Source organism: Herpailurus yagouaroundi, unplaced genomic scaffold (assembly GCF_014898765.1).
Source record: "Herpailurus yagouaroundi ecotype Mexico unplaced genomic scaffold, PumYag 196, whole genome shotgun sequence".
Lineage (NCBI taxonomy): Eukaryota > Metazoa > Chordata > Mammalia > Carnivora > Felidae > Herpailurus > Herpailurus yagouaroundi.
Genome location: NW_024412427.1, coordinates 12,815,397 through 12,841,004, shown reverse-complemented (window position 1 = coordinate 12,841,004; position 25,608 = coordinate 12,815,397). Strand labels below are relative to the sequence as shown.

The 25,608-nt window shown below is 52.8% G+C and overlaps 2 protein-coding genes across 2 annotated transcripts in view; both read right to left on the bottom strand.

Moving 5' to 3' along the window:
• LOC121012318 (uncharacterized) overlaps positions 1-25,608 on the bottom strand; it is a 27,385-nt gene continuing 1,777 nt past the window's right edge. Inside the window, exons 2-6 of the mRNA XM_040447354.1 lie at positions 8,020-8,389; positions 2,124-2,283; positions 1,314-1,376; positions 1,211-1,277; positions 1-770 (exon numbers count right to left, since the gene is read on the bottom strand). Coding sequence (XP_040303288.1) covers positions 492-770; positions 1,211-1,277; positions 1,314-1,376; positions 2,124-2,283; positions 8,020-8,110 — 660 coding nt within the window. The 5' untranslated portion in view covers positions 8,111-8,389 and the 3' untranslated portion in view covers positions 1-491. The remainder of the gene's footprint in view (positions 771-1,210; positions 1,278-1,313; positions 1,377-2,123; positions 2,284-8,019; positions 8,390-25,608) is intronic.
• Positions 18,023-19,866, bottom strand: LOC121012040 (uncharacterized protein C20orf203; the record flags this gene model as incomplete). Its single annotated transcript, XM_040446798.1, is given in 4 exon segments — positions 18,023-19,636; positions 19,638-19,748; positions 19,750-19,796; positions 19,798-19,866. Coding segments are annotated over 4 exon segments (336 nt in total), but the record flags the coding sequence as incomplete, so codon positions are not given.

Below are 25,608 nucleotides of genomic sequence, written 5' to 3'. Positions count from 1 at the left end.
GCCAGAGAGCCTCCTTTGTTCAAACAGAATCTTTCCTTGGCCTTTTTTGGGGGCAGTGGGAGCCAACAGCGCCTGGTCTGGGCTACGGCCTCTTACACGGGACCGTCCCCCTAGATGAGGAGGTCCCCCTGGGGCCCCACCGTGGGCTCCGCCGCCTTCTCTGGCCCAGAAGCTCGCCCTGGCCCCGGTGTCTAAATATAGCTCAGCCTGGCTGAGCCTGAGGTCACACACACTCCCGACTGCCTGGGGTGACCATGCTCAGGCCGGCGAGTGACGTCCATGGGTTTGGGTATCAGACGAGTATTTCAGGAGCCAGGGCAGTGCTGGGCTCAGAGCCCCAGCCGCGAAGCAGGTGTGCCTTTCCCCCGGGGCTCATGGACCCCTCAGAGAGACTTGCAGCCATGGCTTACAGAGCACACACTGTCAAGGGGACACAGACAGGCTCCCTCACACACCGGAGGCAGGATGGGAAGAGGGCCCATGAGGCGATGTCAGGTTTGAGGGAAGGGGTGGGGTCCGGGCAGAGGGGAGAGGGGGCAGGCACAGCCTCTTGTGGGCAGGAGTGGGGGGCGCACCTCGGTCAGCATGCAGGGCCCAGGAGCAGCGGGAGGCCACTCTAGCAGGCCAGGGGTCAGCAGGCTACAGAGCACGGGGACACTCTTCCTCTCCTTTGGCCCCTGTTGCCCCTTGGGGCTCTGCACAGGCCGGGACACTTGGCAGAGGGCACTCGGCAGGAGAGATCTGCCGGAATCCTTGATTTCCAAAGGTCTCTGGTGGCAAGAGAGGAAACGGAGGGGCCATGAGGGCGGTGGGGAAGCTGGCACGGGCCACCGGTAAGGCAAGGACCCCCAGGAATAATGGGTTCGAGGAGAACAGGAAGACCAGACGGGACTTGGGGGCTGAGAGGGAGCAAGGGCTTGGTCTGCGTCTCTGTTTGCCCAGGGGTTTGGGCTGCCTGTGTATCCCGCCCCCCAGACTTGGGTCATCTAGGTGCTGACCAGGGCCCCGCAGGGGAGGTGGGCATTCCAAAATAAGAGGCAAAATGTTGGTCAAAAGGGAGCCCAGCCCTGGCATGTCACCACACGTTGGGGCCCCGGGGAGAAGGTCATCTGCTCCTTCACCACAGATGGAGGGAAAGCGGCCTGGGCTCCAGCACAGCCTTCTGGGCAGGGGCCGTCCGGCCCCGATGGCCTTTGGCCCTCACACTTACAGTCACGGCAATAAATCTTCCCAATGGGCCAAGTTTTCCATCCGCAAAGCTCTTCCCCATCCAGCATCTTACACTGGCTTCATTCGAACAGCCCTGGTGCTGGGCTGGGCAGGAGGAACAGCCATCGCAGGCGTCCAGAGACTGAGGCCCGGAGAGGCGACCTGACCTGCCCAGGCAGGGAAAGAGGGAGGGATTGTGATGTCAGGTGCCCGATAAGTGGTGGGTACCAGACACGCTCACTCAGGCTGCAGCTAGAAAGTGTCAGGAGCAGAGCTTGAACTCATGGCTGACCCCCGGTCCAGGGCGGCTCTGTCCTCCTGAGACAGAGGCTAGCAAGGGTCTGAGGTGGGGCCACACTCCACTCCCTGTGCCAACATGTCTTCTGAGACCAGAAGCCAGAGGAGCAGGGGCCCAAGACAAGCATAAATACCCATAGCAATTATCCAGTCTGACAGTGACCCCTTCTGTCTTACACACGGGGAAACTGAGGCTCTGGCCAGGACCAGACCCAAAGAGCCTGCTGTTTCCCAGATCATGGAGTGGCTGGAGCCGGGTGGGTAAGTCCCATGTATTCCCAGAGCTCTGTGGGGTGCAGCCATCCAACAGTGCTTGCGTTTGGAATGTGAGACAAAGAACTGTGGGTGTAAATTCAGAAGGAAGGGTTCCGGGCCAAGCTCGCGGCTAATAGCGGCCCTGGGAGTCGCAGGTCACTGGGGTAAAGCGGCTCGGGTCAGGAGGGCTGAGGAAGGCCACACCACAGCCAGCACCCGCCATCTTCAGAAACCCAGAGGGTGCAAGGGGCCGTGACGGTGCGCGGCGGGGCGCCCCACGCCCTCATCCCTCCGTCTGCCTTCCTCCTCCCTCTGTCCCTCTCGTCCTGGAGGGCAGTCCCAGGGCTGGGCACAGGGCATACCGGGGTGGGTCAGCAGCCGTGATCCGGCCCCCTTGGTGCTCCATTGTCAGTTCCTCGTCTGCAAAACGGACGTCGTGGCGGCCATGTCCTGAAGTTGTTGGAAGGGTGCGCTGACACGTGTGGAAGGCCGGGGTGATGGCAGCTGTGTTCATGTCACTGACTGTAGATAATAACGGCGGTGGTGATTAGCTGCAAGCCAGCTCCCTGCCTGGCATTCACGGCAGGCAGTGCAGGGCCCCTCCCCGCCCCCCTCCGCCGCTTCCAGCTTTGCGTCTCACACCCAGACCCAGACCAGACCCTTCTCCCATCAACATGCCAGGTTCACCCCAACCTCGGGCTTTTGTTCGGGCTGTTCCGCCGACCCCGGAAGGTGCTTCCCTTGCTCCCCAAATCCCACTCGTCTCTCGATCCCTTTCCTCACCAAGACACACACACGCTTCTCCAGCCTTCGTGTATCTTGGGCTCCCCGGGGAGTCAGCACTACCTTCTGGCACACATTTTTAGCTCCTTGCCATTACAGGACCTGGGCTTTGAGGCTGTATAGGCCTGAGTTCAGATCCTGCTTCCCCTCCCTCTGAGCCACGGCTCCCTCACTTACAAGGTGGGGGCAATTACAGCACCCAGTGCAGGGAGTGCCTCAGGCTTGGTGTGGGGTCAGGGGCACTGCAGGTACTTTGTAAGGAATAGGCCATTATTACGGTTCTATCTCTTTGGGTTCCTGCTATGCTTTCCACCTCCCAAGCCTGCCCTTCTTTGTTCCACACTGCCCGTGTGGCGGAAGCCTTAGGAAAAAGAGCTCCCAAAAGGGGCAGGGACTTCACCAAACTTCCTCTTCCTTTAGATATGGGAGAAATTTGGAGGCTGGGAGATTCCTCCGTTTTCTCTGAAGTCACCCCAAGCAGGAGGTCACTCACTAGCAGGACAAACCAAGATGGCTGGAAAGTTCCCTGTAATCCAGGTTTCAAAGCCATCCCAATAGAGTGATTGGAGGCTTGGGAGGTAAGGATCATGCTGGGGAGAGATGGTCTGATACAAAAATGTGATACACTGGGCAGCTGAGTGCCAGTGATGTGCACAGAAGCAGGCGGTCTATGCCCTGTGTGGGAGTGTGGCTTTGCTCTCTGGCTTCCCCGGGCTGCGATTTTTTAGTACTCGTCACAGATGGGGTACCCAGTGTCTTCAGTAGTTCTGGGAGGTTAGCCAGGTACCTATCCCAGAGAAATTGCTCCGTGCACAATGAGGCCTGCCCAGGGCCGTTTGTGGAAGCAAAACAATAGAAATCATTTAAATGTTCAATAGGGGACTGGACAAGAAACGACGGGCCAGCTCACATGGTGGAATAGTGCTAAGTTGTTAAAAAGCAGGTGGTTGTATGTCTGCGGACCCAGAACAACGCCCATATGACATTCAGTGAAAAATGAGGCACCTTGCAGAACAGAACATGCAGAACGTTACCACTTATGTGAGAAGCACACACACCTCTACATCCATAGTTATAGATACAGTTGATGCAGATATAGACGAAGGTATAGTCACACCCGCAGATGGAAATGTACATACAGAGGGAAAGATACAGACATATACACAGGATAGCAAAACGTTCAAGGGCATACCCACTAACAGGCAGTAATGTTTGAGGGGAATGAGGCTCAGGAAATTCAGGGGAATTACTCCGGTTTTTGTCTGCTACATTTTGTTAATGCTTGAGATATTGCAAGGAGAACGTTTCCCTGAAATATGTGCATAACGCTAAAAATTAAAAAAGAAAAGAGCCTGGCCACGTGTCTGGCATCTCAAGGCAGGGCTGGGCCGGGATCTCACGGGAGGCTGCTCTGTGGGGGTCAGGCCCGCTGGGTAGTCTCAGGCTGAGCCTGGAGCTCCTTCCTACACCAGCTGTGGCTCTTTCTCCCCAAGGCCAGAGGCAGAGAGAACTGGCTTTGGTGGCAGCAGCAGCACATGCAGGTTTCCTAGTCTGGGAAGTCTGGAAGTATGTGAACGCTGAGCACTTAGCCTGCAAGATGGGCTCACTTCCACCCCAAGATGCAGGGAGAGCCCTGGAACCTGGCAGATGGCCACCTCGGAACATGTAGGCACAGAAGCGGGTGAGCGTCCCGTGAGCCCCAGGCCTGTGGTTCCCAGACTGTGTGTTCCCAGACTCTGCTTGCACCTGAGCCGGATGAACACTGTGCCCCTTGCTTACACAGACCAGCAGCCAACGAGGCCATGGGTGGGAGCTGAGAGAAGGCCATTCATGTACATCCTGGGTGCTGGACCCTGAGCTAAACGCTTTTCCTGCTGTGTATCTTTGGCCTTCCAACAATCGTTTAGAATCGTTCTTTTTTATTTTAATTTTGGGTTTGTTTGTTTGTTTGTTTGTTTTTGGACAGACAGAAGTTGAGGAGGTTTTTCAACCTGATGAGGACAACAAAAGGTTAAAAGCCTTCCAACAACACAAAAGGATATATAGTGAAAAGCTGATCTTTTCCTCACCTTCTCTCCCCAGCCACCCAGCTCCCTCCCCAGAGAATCCACGCACATGAACATGTGTGTGTCTATTCACACCCCTCCTCTGATACTAGTGGAAGGTCTCCACACAAAACGTTCTGTACCTTGCCCTTTTCACTAAAAATATGTATCTTAGAGCTTCTTCCATTGCGGTACATGCGAGCTGGCTCATTCTTTTTCATGACTGGATTTCCATGGCACATGGAAGTCTTTAATATTCATGTAATCGATCTAGAATTCTACTCCCATGGTTTTCTGCCTTTCCCCTGTGCTTACTTCTGTTGTGCACAACAGCCCTGGGAGGCGGGCAGTTCCCCATGTCCCAGGTGAGGGAACTAGGGTGACCGACCATCCCCGTTTGCCTGGGACTGTCCTAGTTTTAGCAGGGAAAGCACCGCATCCTGGGGAAATCCTCATTCCTAGGCAAACCAAGATGGTTGTTCGCCCTAAAGGAAACCGAGGCTCAGAGGGGGTAGGGACATTCTCCAAGACCTCGTGCTCGGTCAGCACAGGCTACCTGATGATGACGACACCTCAGGAGGACTGGCAGCATCTCCTGCTTAGTAAGTGTTTCCTCCGTGTGTAACTGCACCTCCTCTGGTCTCACCACAGCCTGGGAGGGAGACTGCAGGGAATCACGAACAGAACCTGTGGTCTCCAAACCTGGGTTCCATCTCGGCTACAGGGCTTGCTCGCGTGTGTGACCGTGATGGTCAGTTCCATCTGAGCCTCTGATCCTGGGCCCAGAACAGACACTCAACAAGTGTCTGTTAAGTGAGAAAGCAAACGAATGAATGAATGAATGAATGAAGTACTAACATTTGTTATTCACATTTTATAGGTGGAAAAACTGAGGCACAGAGAAGCAAAGTCACTGACTCAGAATCACACAGCTTGTACGCATCAAGGTCAGGATTTGAATCCACGTGGAGGCTCCAGAGCCCATGAAACTCTTCCCTCTTCTGGAATGTTCTTGTCCACATTACCCTCCATTCGTGCCCCCCTGCCTCTGACTCCCAAGGTCAGTCCCTAGTTCACTCCCTCCTTTGCTGCCCTGCACTGCCCAGGCCCCTGCTTCCTTTCTCAAGAGTCTGCCCTTCCCTGCTCCTTGCTCTTGGCTCAGGGGCCCTGCTCTGCACCCCACTCTGTCCCCCTGCACTGGATGCTCGTCTGAAGTCCAATGTCTGAGCCCCAGCCTCCTCCATGGACTTTGTTTCATTTGTTCAATTCATTTGTCCAACTCTCCATTCCTTTGCTCAACAAACATTTACTGAAACTGAAATGAGCCAGCTCAACCCCTGGTTCTGGAAATGCAGAGATGAATCTAGCCTGGGCCTTGTCCTCAGGGGACAAGGAAAACCAGACAAAGAAACAGCACTTGTGACCCCGCAAGAAAGCACTCCGGTGGAGATGGCCCAGGCACACAGCGGCAGAGGGAGTGGCGGTGGGGAGCTCCCAGTCTGGGGGCCCTGGGAAAGCTCCCTGGGGAAGCTTATGCCAGCGTCTGGAAAGATGAGGAAGAGTCAGTAAGACAGAGAGAAGGGGGAAAAGAGAGAGCTCGGGGAGGGGCGTTGTAACACCCAGACAAACCGGCCTGGAGGTAGGTGAGACCAGAGGCACTTAGAAAGTGCAAGTTGTTCCCTACAGCTGAGGCCCAGGCTGTCCTCAGGTGGGACCGGGTGGCCTTGGGAACCCCACCCCCTCTCCTGGTTACCCAGCCAGCTCCGCGCTGAGCAGGGTTTCCAAGAATCTCATGTCTAGGAACTGACCAGGAAAAAAAAAAAAAAATCAGCGATGTGGACATGGAATTATGTATGTATGGAGGCTGTTTATCACGGTGTTCTTTGTTACAGCAAACAAGTGCAAACAGTGCCCAGCCATGAAAAATCACCACTTTAGCCAAGAATCCACCACTGGCTGGAGTCATCCGAATGGCTTAGAAATCAGGTTAGCAGAGGTTATTTAACGGCACTAGAAAAATGCATCTGGCGCAACGTTAAGTAAAAAGCAGCAAAATGCAGGGGCTCCTGAATTTCGTACACCATGCCACTCTCGATCTCCGGGTTGTGAGTCTGAACCCCAGGTTGGGTATGGAGGTTACTTAAAATCTTTAAGGGGCCCCCGGGTAGCTCAGTCAGCTGAGCGTCTGGCTCTTGGTTTCCACTCGGGTCATGAGCTCAGGGGGCTTGGGATTGAGCCCCGCATCAGGCTCTGCCGTGCTGAGCCTGGAGCCTGCTTGGGATTCCCTCTCTCCCTCTGCCCCTCCCCCACCTGCGCGCGTGCGCGCTCTCGCTCTCTCAAATTAAAAAAATAAAAATAAAATTTTTAATCTTCAAAAAAACCCAAAGACAGCATGATACAAACTAACTTATTATTCTAAGTTATAAGTATGTATAGATACATGTATATATAAAGATATTAGGAAATGCGTCAAATACTTCACAATGGTTACCTCTGGTGGTGGGCTAACCTAGGGGTTGTATTTCCTTTTTTAAGATAATTTCCTGTGTTCTCTGATTTTGCAACAGTGGGCCAGTCTCACTTTTATTTTCAGAGGCGGAATCAAGGAGACAAGGTCCGTGAGGCCACAACTTCCCTTTCCAGTCTCTCTCGAACCCTCCATTGAGCCACACAGAACGTCCTGTTGCCTCAACATCCCTGTGCCTCCAGTCTCTGAGCTTTTGTCTCTGCTCTTCCTCCATCTGAGTGCCCTTCCCTTTCCCTTTCCATCCTGTGAACCCCGGCTGCCCGCCTCCCCCGCCCCACTCCCACCCCCTGGCCTCCCAGGCCTGCCTCAGGGCCCTTCCTCTGAGGACCTCACACACACAGAGCACCCACCCTGTGGAAAGGCAGGTTTATGGACCCAGACCCTGCATCAGAGCCTGGGCTGCTGGAGGGAAGGACCCTGCCTCATCTATACCCTCCCCAGATGCTCTATATGGGGCCGAGGACTTATTTTTATTTACTCTTCACCACAACATTTTTTGAATATGTCTAAACCTACAGAAAATAATGCAACAAACACCCCTCTACCCTTCAGTTAGATTCTCCACTATTCGCTTTGAAATTCCCTGTCTTGCTGACCCAGTGCAGACATCTTGGCCAGAGCTGGGAGCTTGGAAGGTGCTCAATGCTCGCTGGAATGAAGGAAAGGAGGAACGAGGACATGGTATTGCTCTCTCTCTCTCTCTCTCTCTCTCTCTCTCCTCTGCCTCGGGGAGAAAACTTGCAGAGCAAAGCACGGCTTTTTCTAAAATGCAGACACAGGCACCCACCTGCTTGGAAGCTGGCTGCCCACAGTCAACGCGGCCCCCGCACAGACCCCCAAGGCCCCGTCATGCCTTCCCGCCCCATCGCCTGCTGACCCCTGGAAGACAGTGTTGTCCCGTACCTGCAGCCCCGACAGGCTCTGGCACTGGTGATTTGGGGCCTCTGTCATCCTCGCTCACCTGGCAAGGGCGCATGGCCTCTCCCTTCCCCATCCCTCGCAAGGGTCACATCCTCAGAGAAGCAAGTGGAGGCCTTTGCTGACCTTTCCTGGGCCCGCTGGTACCGAGGGCAATCTCTGTGAGGGCGACCACTTGTCCTGGTTTGTCCGGGACTTTCCGGTTTGGCACTGAAAGTCCTGTGTCTCGAGGACACCTCAGCCCCGGGCAGATCCCGTGACTGGTCACCCTAGATTCTGCTTCCACTCCTCCCACCAGGCCTGCTAAGGCCACATAACAGGCCCAAGGAGATGTTTGGTGTCACTGGCTGACTGCCTGGAGGGAGGGAGGGAGGGAAGAAGGAAGGAAGGAAGAGGAAGGAAGGAAGGAACAAATGAACAAATGAGTGAATGAATGAATGAATGAACAAATAACCCCACCTCCCTTAAATCTTTGCTCAGATACCCCTTCTCCGCAGGGCCTCCTTGGCTCCCCTGTCTCAGCTAACAACCTCTCCAGTACCCTCCTCCCTCTCCCTGCTGGACGTGTTCTTCCGGCATTTATCACGAACCAGCATTCTCTCTGTGTCACTATTCATTTCCTTTGGGGTCTGGCTCCCCTATGAGAGTGTCCCCTCTACCCTGGCAGCGGTTTCCCTGTTGTGTTTGCTGCTGGATCCCCAGTGCTTCCAATAGCAGGTGCTCAGCAGGCAATAGTTGAATAAAAGAATGAACGGTGACCGAATGAGTGGACCCTGCACTTTCCCCGCTCCACCTTCTTTTTATGCATTTCGTCTTTTGTTTAGTTTGTTCGACAGACATCAGCACACACCGTGTCCATGCAGGGTGCGGGCGGGGGCCTACAAAGCAGAGTGCCCAGTCTAACGGGCTGGTGGTGGGAGGGACAGAGACCAGGCTGTATGTGGGTCCGCAGACCTGGCATTTGGAGCTGGGGTCCCTGGGGCAGGACTTGGGCACTGCAACAGACCTAAGAGGCCAGGATCATAGTAACCATGGCCAAAATATCTTGAACATTTGCTATGTCCCACCCACTGTTCTGAGGCTTTTACATGTAATTTTCTCAGTGAATTCTCAAATTGTGGAGGTGCAGATGAGGAGACTGAGGCTAGGGAGGCTGAGTTACTTTCCCAGGGGGCCACAGCAGTAAGTGCGGGGGTTGGAATCGGACTCTGGAGCCAGCTGCTAACCTTGCTACCATAGGGAAGGAAGGAGGCTCGCGGGGGGGGGGGGCCCCCGTCTCTTACTGAGGTCACCGAGCTGCTCAGAGGCAGGGCTGGGCTTCACAAAAGGGTCCACAGGACTACAAAGGCAGCCTGGGTCCCAGTAGGTGGCTGTCCTAGAGTTGGTGCTGAGGGGGATGAAGGGAAGATGGACAGGAAGCAGGGGAGGGGTACAGAGACCAGGCCAGGCCGGTTGGGGTCCATGTTGAAGGGGTACAGAGAAACCGCCTGGGACAGGCAGACAGGGGGTACCCAGCCTGTCTGGGGAGATGGGGGCAGACTTCTTGGTGGCGGTGTCCCCTTCCTCTTCTCTCCTAGCCAATGGGTTGGGAAGCTGTGGCCAACTGTCTCCAAGCCTTCACATGGGCTGGCCACCCATCCGCTGGGTCTGGAGGGGAGCATACAAAATGCCAGCGTGGGCAAAAGCCCCCTCAGGGGCCCTTCCTCCTGGGCTCCCTGCCTCTGTCAGCCTGGCTCACCCCAGTGATACCAAAGCTCATCCCATGTCAGGAGCTACGCTGAGTGACCCCAGGCACTCTAACTTATTCAGAGCTTACACCCACCTGTCACAGGAAAATCAAGTTCAGACCGTGGGGTAACTGCCCACGTCACCAGTGGAGGTGGGGTTCCAAGCCCGACTGTCTGGCTGCAGAGCCTGTGCCCCTCACCCCTACCCGGGAGGTGGGGCCCTGGCTCACCCTGGCGGCCACCCTGCCAGCCTGTGCATTGAGCAGACACCACATTCAAGCCCCTTCTGTGTCCCCACAGCCCAGCAGAGGGCTCAGAGCGAGTAGGCACACATGAACACATCTCTTGTTCAAAATCTAGCAGCAGTGACTTCCTCCTTGGGCTGCTCCCTCTCCAGGTCTGGGAAATAATAGCCCAATCCCCAATTTGGACAGGATTCAAGGCTTTTCAGAGGTGTTCCTTCCTTGGAGGACAGCAAAGCAGCAAGGACACCGACTTTCAAGAGGCAAACCTGGAAATGAACCTTAGCTCCACCCTCGACTGTTTGCAAAGGGCAGGCGGCAGCTCCCTGAGCCTCAGTTTCCCCATCTGTCACATGGGGTTGATGGTATTGTAAGGAGACAACATGAGCCTACGCCAGGCACACAGTAGGTGCTTGGGAAGGGTGGTTTCTTTCCAGAGGGTCACAACCACCTCCGGGGTCAGTGCCTGACCACCCTCCCTACTTTTAAACCATGAATGTTTTAAACCATGATGTGTCGGAAACATACAGAACAGCACAGAAAGGAGCTGGGCCTGGCGGAAGTGCTCAGCTAGGCCCAGATGGAATCTGAACAGGGCCTCCACCTTCAGAGTGTTTCCCTTGGGCCCCGTGTCTGTATCACGTGCCTTACGTGTGCCATGTCCTTCCTTCTGTCCTCTCTGCTTCCTCTGGAGGGGGTCCTTGGGTTACCCCACCTTACAGGTGGAGAGACCAAGTGTCTGAGAGCTGAGGTTGGCTTACCCAAGGCCCATAGCCAGGGAGTGGTTGAAACAGGATTCGGTTTTACATCCAGGTAGGTTTACCGACATGTTCTCCATGTATTATCAAATGAAAAAGCAGCATGTAGGGCAGCAATATAATTTGGGAGAGTATCATTGAGATGTAACAGGGGAGGGGGCACTTGGGTGACTCAGTTGGTTGAGTGTCCGACTCTTGATTTTGGCTCAGGCCTTGATCACGGTCATGAGATTGAGCCCCGCACCTAGGTCCACACTGACAATGGGATTCTCTTTCTCATCTCTCTCTCTCTCTCTCTCTCTCAAAATAGAATAGGATAGGATAGGATAGGATAGGATGGAATGGAATGGAATGGAATGGAATGGAATGGACTAGACTAGACTAGAATAGAATAATAATAAAATAAAATAAAATAAAATGTAACGGGAAAAAAATAAATAAAATGTAACAGGGGTTGTCTCTACATGATAGGATTATGACCTTACCATTTTTTTTCTTTTGCTTACCTGTATTTCCTAACTTTTTATAGCAGCTTTATGCTGATGTAATTCACATATCACACAATTCACTCATTTAGAGTCCAATTCAACGGTTTCTGGTGTATTCACAGAGCTGTGCATCCAACACCACTATTTGCTAAGTTTGTCATCATTCCCCCACAAAACCCTACTCATTAGCAGTCACTCCCCATTTCCCCAAACCCCTGCTCCTAGCCATAAGCAACCACTTTTTGTCTCTCCAGATGTGTCTGTTCTGGACCTTTCATATAAATGGATTCACACAATGTGTGGTGCTTGTGTCTGGCTTCCTTTACTTAACATGCCTTCAAGGTTCACCCGTGCTATAGTGTGCGGTCGGCACTTTATTCCTTTTAATGGCTAAGTAGCATCCCATGTTATATTTCTCAATTCATCAGTTGAAAGACATTCAGGTTATTTCTATTTTTCTGGGTATTATGAGTAATACTTCTATGAACATTTATGTCATTTGTGTGTGTGGACATGTGTTTTCAAGTCCCTGGGGGGATCCACCTAGGAGTGGAATTGCTGGGGCATAGGATAATGCTATGTTTCATCTTCTGAGGATGTTTTCCAGAACATCTGCACCACTTTACATTCCCACCAGCAGTACATGAAGGTCACATTTTCTCTGTGTCCTCGCCAACACTTGTTATGATCTGTCTTTTTGATTAGAGCCATCCTAGTGGGTATGATGTGATATCCCACGTGGTTTTGATTTGCATTTCCCTGATGGCTAATAGTGTTTAGCATCTTTCGTGTGCTTATTGGCTCTTTACATATCTTCTTGGGAGAAATGTCTACTCAGATCCTTTGCTCACTTAAAAAAAACATGGGTATGGGGCGCCTGGGTGGCGCAGTTGGTTAAGCGTCTGACTTCAGCCAGGTCACGGTCTCGCGGTCCGTGAGTTCGAGCCCCGCATCGGGCTCTGGACTGATGGCTCAGAGCCTGGAGCCTGTTTCCGATTCTGTGTCTCCCTCTCTCTCTGCCCCTCCCCCGTTCATGCTCTGTCTCTCTCTGTCCCAAAAATAAATAAACGTTGAAAAAAAATTTTTTTTTTTAAAAAACATGGGTCATTTGTGTCTTTATTATTAACTTACTGAAGTAGGATTTGAACCCACGTCCTGTCCTACTGTCAAGCAATAGATCCTGCCCATACAGTCATGCACCCCTGACTCCGGGGAGATCTGGAAGCATCCTGGAGTCCTGCCTACCCTCTGGGCAAGTGAGGGCCAGCACAGCTGCTACGGAAGCCAGCCCAGCTGGGGCCAGGCCCACGACAGGTGTCCAATGAGGGTCTGTGGATGGACACAGACGGACAAACAAGTCCACCTCCAGGAACCGGTGAACCAAAGGGAAGAAAAAACACCCGGAACAAAAAGTCTGCGCCCCAGAAGGAGGAAATGGCCAAGACCCTGCTCCGGGAGCTGGAGATAAAGCCCTGAGTGGCCGAGAAGCCTCCATGGCAACTGCTTCTTGGTGGCAGCAACCTATCCGCCTGTTTTTATGCTACTGACTGTTGGCCTGTGTAAGGCTGGGAAGGGGAGGCCCGGAGACATTAGCAAGGAACTGGAGAGCGTATCTGTCCAGAGGGGGACTGTAGAGTATCGGTAGGGGCCATGGCGAGTCAGAGGAGAACAGGGCCGTGGTGGGGCGTGACCCTGCTGCAGTGCCCCTGCCCTGGCTCCGGAAAGCCACTGCTTTGTCACCAAGGGCACCTGAATCCTGAACACCCAGCTCTGGAATCCAACTGCCTGACTGTGAATCCCAGCCTCACCATCTCCTGGCTGTGTGGCTGGGACAATTACTTCCCCGCTCTGAGTCTTGGCTCCCCTCTAAGCCTCTCCTGCAAGAATGGAGAAACCGGGTGCAGATGAAATGAGACCATAACAGAGCCTCTTGGTGGGGCCACGCTGCTGCTAGGCAAGCTGTGGACAGCAGGGCTCACCTACTGGGTGTCCCCAGGCCCTGGTTTCAGAGCTTGAAGACTCTCATCCTGTGAAATGGCAGGCAGACTCTCCCAAGAACCCTGGAGACCAGCCTCTTGCAGGAAGCTTAACCGTCAGACAGGAGCCTCAGCGTGTGGCTGCTGGGCAGGGCCGGCTTCACCAACCCAGCCTCCGTGGTGAAGGCATGCGCGGTGGTTGTGTGTGTAGCCCCTCATTCAGGCAGCCTGAGTTCAAATCCCGCTTACAAGCTGTGAACCTTGGGGAAGGGCCTGCCTCTCTGTGCCTCTGTTTACCCTCAGAAAAATGAAGACGACAGCCGTGTTTACTCTCCAGGGTGGTTGTGAGCTGACGCACATAAAATAGGGATTAAAGTCTCAGCTTTTTAGAGATTAGTTTATGTTTAATTTCTGCACCCAATGTGGGTCTCAAACTCACGGTCCTGAGATCAAGAGTTACACGCTCCACTGAATGAGCCAACCAGGTGTCCCAAAGTCCCAGCTTTAAAGTAAAGGTTGGAGGGGCACCTGGGTGGCTCAGTCGCTTGAGAGTCTAGCTCTTGATTTCAGCTCAGGTCATGATCTCATGGTTCATGAGTTTGAGCCCCACCTTGGGCTCTGCACTGACAGCACACAGAGCCTGCTTTGGATCCTCTGTCTCCCTCCTTCTTTGCCCCTCCCCTGCTTGTTCTCTCTCTCTCTCTCTCTCTCTCTCTCTCACTGTGTCTGTCGCTCTCTCTCTCAAAATAATAAATAAATGAACATTAAAAAAAAGTAAAAGAAAGGTTAGAGGGGTGCCTGGGTGGCTCAGTCTGTTGAGAGTCTGGTTCTTTGATTTCAGCTCAGGTCATGATCCCAGGGTCATGGGATAGAGCCCCGAGTTGGGCTCTGCACTGAGCGGGGAGCCTACTTAAGGTTCTTTCTCTCCCCGCCCCCCGCCCCGCCTCTCCCCTCTGCTCATGCACTCTTTCTCTCTCTCCCATAAATAAATAAATAAATAATAAATACAAACACCATTTAGAAAATAAAATAAAGGTTCGAACATCCTCCAAGTCTTTTCAACTTATTTGGCCCCCATCTTCCCCTCATGTCCTCCAGCTTTCATACATGGAGGAGGGGGAAATTTTCAACCGTTTCGGCATTTCCCAAAGTGAGTTCCATAGCCCTCTAGTCTCACGAGATGCTTTTTGAAAAAACAATTTGAGGGACGCCTGGGTGGCTCAGTAAGTTAAGCATCTGACTCTTGGTTTCCGCTCAGGTCGTGATCTCACGGTCCGTGGGTGTGAACCTCACGTCATCGGACTCTGCGCGGCTGTGAGGAGCCTGCTTGGGATTCTGTCTCCCTCTCTCTCTGCCCCTCCCCTGCTCATGCTCTCCCTCTTTCTCTCTCAAAACAAATAAATAAATTTAAAAAAGAAAGGAAGGAAGGAAGGAAGGAAGGACGGAAGGGAGAGAGAAAGAAAGAAAAGACGGTTGAAAAGAACATGACCATCCAACAGGCCTGGCTGCTGGGTAGGTACAGCCCCTGCCCTTAGCAAATGCTCAGGAAAGGGCCTGAGAAACCTGCAGTGAGGAAGCCCATCGGATGTTCATGGTGGTGTTTCCCAAATTTATTTGACCACGAATGCCCTTTTCGGCCCAATATCAATTTAGCATCTTCCTGGAAAAACACTGATGGTCAAGGTCATATCTGGCTCACAGTTTCCACCTCACAGAAAAGACAGAACGTTTACTAAAAATCATCCTCCTTGCCTTGAAAACCCCCTCAGAAACCCCCAGTTTTTCAAGCACGGTCACGCTGGCCCACAGGCGAGCGTCGCCCTGCCATGTGCCCTCAGCCCTGCTCCACGGGTCAGGGGGGGGATCGGAGCGTGAAGGCCCCTCAAGGATGCCCAGCAAGAACTGACCCAGCCCCCTTCCACCCTCCGCAGCAGCCTCGGCTCTTACAGACCACACGCAACACCCAGACATCATCAGGACAGAAGGCGGCGTCTTGTCTTGTCAGGAGCCTTTGAGAAAAAGGACTTGCCAAAGAGAAACCTCTGTGAGTTGGGCAAGCCCAGCCTCGGGCAAGAGAGAGGTGTCTCAGGCTCAGGAGACTCCTGGCACCTGCAGAGGAGGCCCTGTGACCACCAAGCCCCATTAGCAGGGACAGCACCACTTGCAAATCATCTCTTCCATCTTCTTGTAAATGTTCCAGCAATTCTAGCATTTGGCAACCAAAGTACAGATCCCAGACGGCCGTGTGAATACAGGACAAGTGCCAGAGTTTGTCTCTAGGCCCTGTAGGGTTTGGAAAACAAGATTACTTGGCTAGTCAGTGGAGGAGAGTGATTTATTGAGCACCTACTACAGGTTGTGCATTGTGTCAGAAGCTCTATCTTTGTGGTGAGATCTCGGCCTGATAACAGCCCCGTTTTACAGATGGGGAAAATGAGGCTCACGGTGGTGAGTTAGCATGCCCAGGGACACAGCAGAGCTGGGCGTCAAACCCAAGCGTGGTTTTGCCTCCCTGGTCCCAGCATTCTCCGCTCCACGGTGCTGTTCTGATGCAGCCTGGCTAGGATCACTCCAAGACCCCGGTCTACACCTAGATCCCAGGGCCCCCTTGTTATTACTAACCCAGGTTTTCAGGGCCTAGGGTGTGAGGAAGGGAACCAGATGGGGGGCTAAAGTAGTCTGGCCCCTAACAGTCTGGTGCACACTGCAGATGAAAAAACTGGCATTTGGGTTTGTCCTGGAGAATCTGATTGTTTTAGCCCCCAACATTCTGATCATCCCGGGGTGGGCAGGGCAGGTAGATGAATCCGTTTTCTGAGCCTGCCTGGCTGGAGGCCAGCCCACCAGCCTGAGGTCACACTGCCAGTATGGAGACCCCCAGGAATCCAGCCTAAGCTGGCACCTGGGTGCCCGCTTCTGGCTGCGGCCTCCTCCTCTGCATCCTGCCCCAGCCACCTCCCCACCCCCGCAGGGTCCTGGTGCTCAGCCTGTGTGTGGGTGTCGTGGGGGGGGGGGGGGGGGCACACAAACAAATCGTTAAAACCCCCCCCCCCCCCCCCTCCTCCGCCCTCCTGCGTCGGGGGCCACGGCGCTGGGGGGGGGGGGGGGGGGGGGGGGGGGGGGCGGGCATCACACAAACCTTTGGAAACCCCCCTCCCCTCTCCTGACTCCTCAGAACTCCTGGGTCAGCAGCGTGGCTGCGTGCTGGGAGGCAGTGGGGAGAGGGTTCCACCCATCCCTCTTGTGGGCCGGCCCCCTGCTCTGTCTGCACAGCTGCAGGGAAGGAAGGCCCCACCTGAGCTGAGGGCCCCCTGAAGCACCCACCTGGCCGTGCCCTTCCTCCTGCCCATCATGACAATCGGGGGTGAGACCAGTGTGCCCGGAGCCTGCCCCACGCCTGAGCTCTCCACCACTTGCACTCACCCTCAAGCCATCTGAGAGGAAAGCTTCCTTCTCTTTGTCCTGGCGGGGGAGGGGGCCGCATCGCAGGGAAGACGGTGACTTGCCCGAGGCTATGCAGCCAGGCAGTGGTGGACATCAGTCCTGGGTCCGGTGGGCTCCAGAGTCGGGGGCGTTTCTCCCAGGATGGTGCCGCAGCGGTGCAGTGGGTTCTGAAGTGAGCCAGCCGGACTCAGGTCCCGGCCCCTCAACCCGCTCAGAGTCACCGGGGGCTGGTCGCACAACCTCTCTGTGCCTCGCGCTCCTCATCTGTACAATGCTGTCAGAGAGTCCCTGAGTCTGAACCCTGTGGGAGAGCGACTTAACCTGCCTGTGCCCCAGTTCACTCTGACTTAACGTGAAGGGCTCAATACACGCACGGCAAGGCTGGGGATGAGGATGAGAAAAGACAGCCCTGCATCTAGGGCTTTCTGGAAGGTGGTACCAGGGGACCCGCCGATGGTCCGCTGGTGTGGTCCAAGAGTTGTCGTCCAGACCGCAAGGAACGGGTCTCAGCATCTGTGGGGAGGAAAAGTGAGGGGGAGGGGGGAATCTAAATTGTCATCTATCTGTTGTTTTGGACTTCCAGAATTTTGTATGACATACGTGTGATGTTACTGTTACTGGAGTGGATTACGTAACTATCACACAGAGGTGCTCCCTTGCCGTGACACATGGTCTCATGCTGGCCAGAGACCGCATCCACAGGGTGCCTGGCTTGGCCCACCCCTCCGTAGCCACACCCAGGCCTGGACCCGCTCCGTGTCTCCCAGCGAGACCCCAGCACAACCTCAACACCCAGGAGGTGTCCCTTCCAAGCACAGGCCTGTGACATGGGCCGAGTCTCCACCTGTCCACCGGCTCGTCTAGAAGCGAAATGACCGCATTGCCCCCACGGGGTAACTAAGTTACAGACTAAAATGAGCTACTAGAGAGGGGCCTGGCTGGCTCAGTTGGTGGAGCGTGCAACTCTTGATCTCTGGGCCGTGAGTTCAAACCCCGTGTTGGGCATAGAGCTTACTTAAAAAAAAAAAAAAAAAAAGAGGTACCAGAGAGCTAGGTACAGGCTCTTGCCGAGTCTCCTTCCTTCCTGTCCTCTGAAAGGGCAAAATGATGCTGAAGGGAAGCTACTTCCTCCTCTGAACGCATCTCCCCACATCGAGCCTCTCCCACCCAGCGGGTGGACTGCAAACCTCCCAAGGCAGTGGTTGCCTCCGGGCCTTTGCACTTGCCGGTCCGCTTGGGGCAGGCCCTTCCCTCATCTCCCAAGGTTGGCTCCTTCCCATCACTCAGTTTCTCCCAAGTGTCACTTCTTCACAGAGACCCTCCTAGACCCCACCCTGTCTACAACGGCCCCCACACCCTCTTCTATCTTAGCCCTGTTTATTTTCTTCATGGCGCTTACCCTTACCCGAAATTGTATTTTTTAAATAAACTTTTTTGGGGGAGGGATAATTTTAGGTTCACAGAAAAGCTGCGGAGACAGTACAGAGGGTGGCTGTATACATTTCATCCACTTTTCTCCACGTCACCGCGTCACTTAACCTGACCATGGTACATCTGTTAAAACCAAGATGTTAAGGCCGGCACATTACTATTAACTAAACCGCAGACTTTGTTCAGATGCAATTGCACTTTTCCTTTATTTACTTGTTTTCATCCGCCTCCCCCACCGGAAGGAAAACTCTGAAAGGCAGGGAGATTGCCATATTACTCACCACCAAGTCCCTCATACCTGGCAATAAATATCGATTGGTAAAAAGCATGGGAAATCATGGCAGAAACAGCCAATGATTCCTCCCTCTGCCAGGCGCCTTTCTGAGTGTGTTAAACATCGTGAATCATTTAATCCTCAGGACAGCCCACGAGGTAGACATTATGGGGAAACTGAGGCACGGCACAGTTTGGTGGCTGGCCGCGGCCACGCAGATGGTCAGTACCAGAGAAAGCGCTAGTCCTTCCGTGTCCCTAGTCCATATCAGAGCAGGGGGGCCGGCACCCTTCTGTGGGCAGGACTGAGGCCCCAGGGCGGCTGATTTGCCTGAAGCCACAGGAGGGACTGGGGCGCAGGGCTGCTGGAACCTGAGCCTCCAGCCTCCAGCTGGCTGCCCTGAGGCGGTGGCACCCCGGCTCTGCCCGGAAGGGTGTGACCGCGGCTGCCGGGGCCACCAGCTCCGCCCTGCTTCAGGGCAACAGAGGGCAGCTGGTTCGGCCACACGCCGTGGGCTCTCTCCTGTGCCCCCAAGGCCCCAGAGCAGGGCTGAGATGCTTCACTGCCTCCCTTTGCCCATGGCCTCGGCCCGGGCCTCTGGGATCTGAGCACTGCGGAGGCCCGGCTGGAGGAAGGGCCCTGTCCCCCGCAGTGGATGCACCCTTCTCCGGGGGGCTTGCTGGGCTCTGGGGCAGGGAGGCGAAGGAAGAAACGGTCGTTCCTTTCTGGTTGTGCGGTGCGGGGGGGGCCCCCCGCCGCCGCAACAGGGAGGATTATTAAGCTTTTCCCAACACCCTGGGACCAGCTGGAGAGGTGTCCCGGCACCTCCCAAAGGGAAAAGCCGTTCTGGAACAGTTGGACAGGACGGCGGTCGGCCACCCCCATCCAGCCTGGGTTCCGCCCAGCGCCAGCCTGGCGCAGACTCGAAGCCCTAATAATGTTTGCTGGATGCTTTGAATACAAGCGTCAGTGCCCAGAATCTCCTTGAGGTTTCAGCCAGGCGTGCCCGCCCCATCCCCCCTTCTGGGGAGCAGAATAAATACGGTGGGGTGTGTGTGTGTGTGAGAGGGGACACCATGAGGTGGTGGCAGCCTCCATGAGAGAGGCAGGCTGCTCAACCCAGAGCTGGGGGGTAGGGGTGCCTTGTGCGCGGCTAATTAAACAGTGACTGAGATGAATCGGGGAGAGGCTGCTGCTCGCTAATTAAAGGTGCGGGCGCCTTGCCTGGCAAGGAGGGAAGGCAGCTCTGGGACCATGTCAAGAGGCCAGGCCAGCAAGGACAGCGCTGGCTCCCGGCATCCCTTCCATCCTCAGGCCCTCCCAGCAGGGCCCCACGGCCCCCTCCCCACTTCCCTATCTCTCCTACCCACCTTGCCGGAGCCCAGGGCCTCGGACTTCCCCCTCCCCACCAACCCAAATTGCTTTCCTGATAAGGGCCCGGGCGTTGGGGAGGAGGAGCCTGCTGGTGCCCAGTGTCTGGGCTGGAGGGTGGGCATCATTTTGAGCCTCTGAGGTACTTCCTTTCACCCTCTCCCAAGACCCCCGAGTTGGGCAAATGAGCTCGACCAAGATGGGAGGCTGGCTGTTGTGGATGAGACCCCAAGATGACTTTTCGAATCACAGATTCTGAGACCCATAGGGGCTTTGAGGATTACCCAATTTCCCTGCTGTGACAACACCTGCTGTCGCTGGGGTCCTGCTTTGCCCCACAGGCCCTGCTGTGTGTGTGAGAGAGAGAGAGACAGAGATTGAGAGGAGGGGTTCCTTTCTGGTCTCGGTACACAAGTCTAGAAAAAAGGATCAGAACCGAGGATCTGTGGTCCTTGGAGGTTCCTATGTAGTGGACAAAAAGACCCCACACTGCCCATCCCAGCCCCACATCTGCTCAAGGCAGGAAGTGGCCCAGTGGCTAAGAGCGTGGGCTCCAGAGGCCAGAGGTCCAAGCCCCAGTCCCACCTTTTGCCAACTGTGGGACCTTGGGCGAGGTAGCTAATCGTTCCATGCTTCGGTTTCCTCATCTGCAAAGCTGAGGACGGTAACGCGTCCTCCTCACAGGGTCGCTGAAGGGATCAAGAGAGATGACCCAGGTGAGCTACTCAGCACAATGTCTGGTGCACAGAAGGGGCCCAGAAAACGCCAGCCATTATTTGAAAATCCCAGGGAGTCATGTGGCCTGCTGTCCACCTCTCTTCCATGTGACCTCCTAGCTGACACCACAGCTGCAGCAGGGGTGATAAGGGCCTGTGTCCCCGTGTCAGACACAGGGAGAGCAGGTCACCCTTCACACCACGGCTCTCATCTCCGCTCTGACCCCCGTGACCGTCTGAGGGAAGTAGAGGAACAAAGGAAAAACAAAGTGGATGCGCAGAAACCTAAGTGACCTGCCCAAAGTCGTACGGCTCAGAAAGGGGCAGAGGCAGCCCTGGTCCCCGGAGTGGGAGACGATGGGGTCAGGGTTCCCATGGTGACACCTGCTGAGCTTCTCTACTGGACGCCAAGTCCTGAGCCAGCCACCCTGAAGTGGACGTAGGGGAACTGGACACTCACTCTGCTTTCAAGAGGACCCGGTGTGGAAGCAGGGGGGAAGACACAACAATAATGGGGGCTCCAGGCAAACGTGGCGGGCATCTGGGCACGTGCTCCCGTGTCCTTCCACGCGAGGGGCTGAGAGCTGCTGCTTTGACTTGGAGCTCGATTTGAAAGCAAAAGTTCTGCTTCTATTTGGAGGGTACAATCAGCATCGGGGGGAGGCTAGAGAGGGCTGCTGGAACCCCTCTTGTGCTCCCAGGAGAATCCTTCACCACGGGGGTCAGATACTCTGCCCTGGGGAGTGTCGGGTGGTCTCTGATGCCTAAGGTGCCTAGTTCTGAGGTTTGGGGAGTCGGTCTCTTGAGGAATCTGGGAGTCCCAGAGGGTGTGGTTTCAGACGCGACACTGTCCAGGACCCCTGGCAAGAATCCATCCATGTCCTAAAGGGGCTGTAATTGTTCCCTTCCAGGTGGCCAGGAACTCACCAGGAGGGAGGCTTTGTACTGCCACGAAATGCAGTAGGCAAAGGATGCGGTGCCCACAGGGGCCCAGAGACAGTAGAAACCTTTCCCGGCTGAGACACTCAAGGCTGTTGGCCCTGACACCGGATGCCTGGGCCTTAGGCAGCCAAACCAAGGCAGTCAGGGATGAGTGCAAGGTCACTGGCCTTGGGGGTGATGTCTCCATCCTCCCTCCTCAGAGACCAGGGCTCATCCAGAGGAATGAGGCACAGGGCCTGGCAGGTGTAGCCACAAGGAAGCCTGAGCAAGCAAAGCTAGCAGCTCCTTAAAAACACACCCTGCTTCTCAGCCTCCCTAGGGCCCCCTGTGCCCTAGCTGGGCCAAATGCTGGTCTGGGGTGCCCTCTGGTGGCCACTCTGGGCAGTGGCAGAAGCAGCCCAGGTTTAAGGGTGGACGGTCAGACGGGTCAGACGTGGAGACTTCAGAGTTGAACCACCTCTCCCACTGCACAGATAGGAAAACCAAGGCCTGGGGCTACGAGGGGTGTGGAGGGGGAGTAACTAGCTCAAGGTCATGCAGTAAGTCCGTGGCCAGGTCCAGAACAAAAGCCAGGTCTCCTTCTGCACCAGTGGCTGCTCTTGGTGGGTCACGAGGCATCTCCATCAGGGGAGGGAAGACTGAGTGTCCCAGAGGCTCACTCCCCAGTGACCAAAGACAATTGGCATGGCAGGTAGCTGAGCAACTGTGTGATGATGTATGCAGCACTTCCGCTCTCTGGCCTTGGGCTCCTCACCTCTAAAACCTGGAGCTACTGACAAGGAGATTAGGGACTGGGGTCCCTCTCATCTGCTAATAGTGAAGCTCTAACCAACCAGCCTTTCAGGAAAGCCTAAAATGAGCCTTCCTACAGAGAGTATTGGGGATCGTACTTAATGGTGAAAGACTGGGTGCTTTCCCCCTGAGACCAGAAACAAGACAATGACGTACACGCCTGCCCTTCCAGTCAACATTTTACTGGAAGTTCCAGCCAGTATACTTAAACAAGGCGGGGAAAGGCATCCAGGTTGCAAGGGAAGATGTAAAACTATCTCTATTTTCAGGTGACATGACCTTGTAAATAGAAAATCCTAAAGAATCCACACACACAAATTTACAACTAAGAAATGAGTTCAGCAAGGTTGCAGGATTCAAGATGAATATACCAAAAAAGTCAACTGTATCTCTGTGCACTTGCAATGAACACTTCAAAATGTAATTAAGAAATTAATTCTATTTATACTAGCATAAAAGAATAAAATGCTTACAAATAATTTAACAAAACAAGTATAAAACTTATACTCTAAAAATTACAAAATACTGTTGAAAGAAATTAACGTAGACCTAAATATATGGAAAAACATCCCATGTTCATGGATCTGAAGACCCAATATTGTTAAGATGGCAAGACTCCCAAAATTGATCTTCAGATTCAATAGCATCTCCAACAAAATTCCAACTTGCTTCTTTGCAGAAATTATCAAGCTGATCTTAAATTTCTTAGAGAAATTCAAGTGACCCCAAATGGCCAAAACAATATTGAAAAAAGAAGAACATTGCTGGAGAAGCCATAGGAAGTTTCTACAAAGTTACAGTAGTTAAAACAGTGTGGTATTGACATAAGAATAGATATATAGATTAACAGAACGGAATGAGAGTCCAAAAATAAACCCTCACATTTACAGACAATTAATCTTCAACAAGAGTGCTCAGACAGGGGCGCCTGGGTGGCTCAGTCGGTTAAGCGTCTGACTCTTGATTTTGGCTCAGGTCATGATCTAGCAGTCATGGGATCATGGGACTGAGCCCCACATCAGGCTCCATGCTGAGTGTGGAGCCCTCTTGAGATTCTTTCTGTCCCTCTCTTTCTCTGTCCCCCACCCCCCCCAAGATAAACACGTAAACTTAAAAAAAAAAAAAAAGAGTGCCCAGAAAGTTCAGTGGGGAAAGGACAGTCTTTTCAACAAATGGTGCCTGGGGCAACTAGACATCCACATTGCAAAAAAAGGAGGCTGGGCACCTTCCTCACACCCTACACAGAAATTAACTCAAAATGGATCTTACACCCAAATATAAGAGTTAAAACTATAAGACTCTTAGAAGAAAGCACAGGCCTGAATCTTCATTACCTAGGATTAGTCGATAATATGACGCAAAAGCATAGCAACAACAACAAAAAGAAAACAGGTAAATTGGACATCATCAAAATAACAAACTTCTGTGCTGCAAAGGACATCGTCAAGAAAATGAAAAGACAGGGCGCCTGGCTGGCTCAGTTCGTAGAACGTGCAAGTATTGATCTCGGGGTTGTGAGCTCGAGCCCACGTTGGGTGTAGAGATTACTTAAAATAACATATTAAAAAAGAAAAAAGGAAAAAAAAGTGAAAAGACATAGAATGGGAGAAAATATCTGCAAACCATATATCTGGATAAGGAATTGTAACCAGAATACATAAAGGACTCTTACAACTCAGTACTAAAAGACAAATAACCCAATTTAAAAATGGGCAAATGATCTGCATAAACATTGATCCAAAGAAGATATACAAATGGTCCATAAGCTCATGAAAAGATGCTGAAAATCACTAGCTATTTGGGAAATGCAAATCAAAACCATGAGATGCTACTTCACACACAGTAGGTTTGCTGTAATCAAAAAAAAACCAGTGAAAAGTGTTGGCAAGGATGTGGAGAAATCAGAACCCTCACACCCTACTGGTGGGAATGCAAACAGTGCAGCCATCTTGAAAAACAGTCTGGGAGTTCCTCAAAAGCTTAAATAGCATGACCACGTGACCCAGCAGTTCTATACCTGGGAGGTACAGATCTGAGAGAAGTGAAAACATATGTTCATCCCAAATCTTACATGAATGTTCACAGATGTATTATTCATGATAGCTAAGAAAGTAGAAACAACCCAAATGCCCATCAACTGATGAATAGATAAAATGTGGTCTAGCTACACACAGAAATATTATTCAGCAAGAAAAAGGAAAGGAGTACTGATACGTGCTGTGACATGGGTAAACCCTGAAATATATGCTAAGTGAAAGAAGTCAGTCACAAAAGATCGCACATTGTATGGTTTCATTTACATGAAGTGTCCATAATGGGTGAACCTTGCAGACTCTTTTACAGCAGTGATTGCCTAGAGGTAGGGGGAAGGGACTGGGGAGAAATGGGTGTGGAGTTCTTTCTGGGATGATGAAAATGTTCTGAAATTGATGGTGGTGATGATTGCACAACTCTGAACATACCATTGAAAAACTATTGAGTTGTGTGCTTCAAATGGGCGAATGGGATGGCAAGTGAATCATACTGTTAAAAAAAACCCAAACAAACCTATTCTTTGGACCCATGACTCTACTTCCAGAAATGTCTTCTAAGAATTACTCAAGTGCATAAAAAGATAGGTATAAAGATTTCCATCACAGTATTGTTTGTAACAGCAAGAGTGCAAACCTAAGTGTCCATCAGTGGGGGGGACCGGTCCATCCACTGGGATGGAACAATGGAATCATTGAAAAAAATAAAAATAAAAATGAGAGTCACATTTACTAACATGGACAAGGTCTAAGATATACTGTCATGTTTTGTAAAAAAAAAAAAAAAAAAAAAAAAAGTTAAAAAAATACATCTATAGATTAAAAGGGACTTAAAAGAGATTTTTTTTTTTAATTTTTTTTTTCAACGTTTATTTATTTTTGGGACAGAGAGAGACAGAGCATGAACGGGGGAGGGGCAGAGAGAGAGGGAGACACAGAATCGGAAACAGGCTCCAGGCTCTGAGCCATCAGCCCAGAGCCCGACACGGGGCTCGAACTCACGGACCGCGAGATCGTGACCTGGCTGAAGTCGGACGCTTAACCGACTGCGCCACCCAGGCGCCCCTAAAAGAGATTTTTTTTAAAGACAAAATTATAGTATCTAGGGATTCACACTGAGTGATAACTAGCAAGAAAGTGATGACCTTAAAAGTCAGGATAACAGTGGGGCGCCTGGCTGGCTCAGTCGGTGGACCATGATTCTTGATCTCTGGGTCATGAGTTCAAGGCCCATGTTGGGCATAAAGCTTACTTTAAAAAAAGAAAGAAAAAAAAAAGGCACCTGTCTGGCTCAGTCAGTAGAGCATGTGACTCCTGATCTCAGGGTCATGAGTTCAAGCCCCATGCTGGGAGGAGAGATTATTTAAAAAAAAAAAAAAAAAA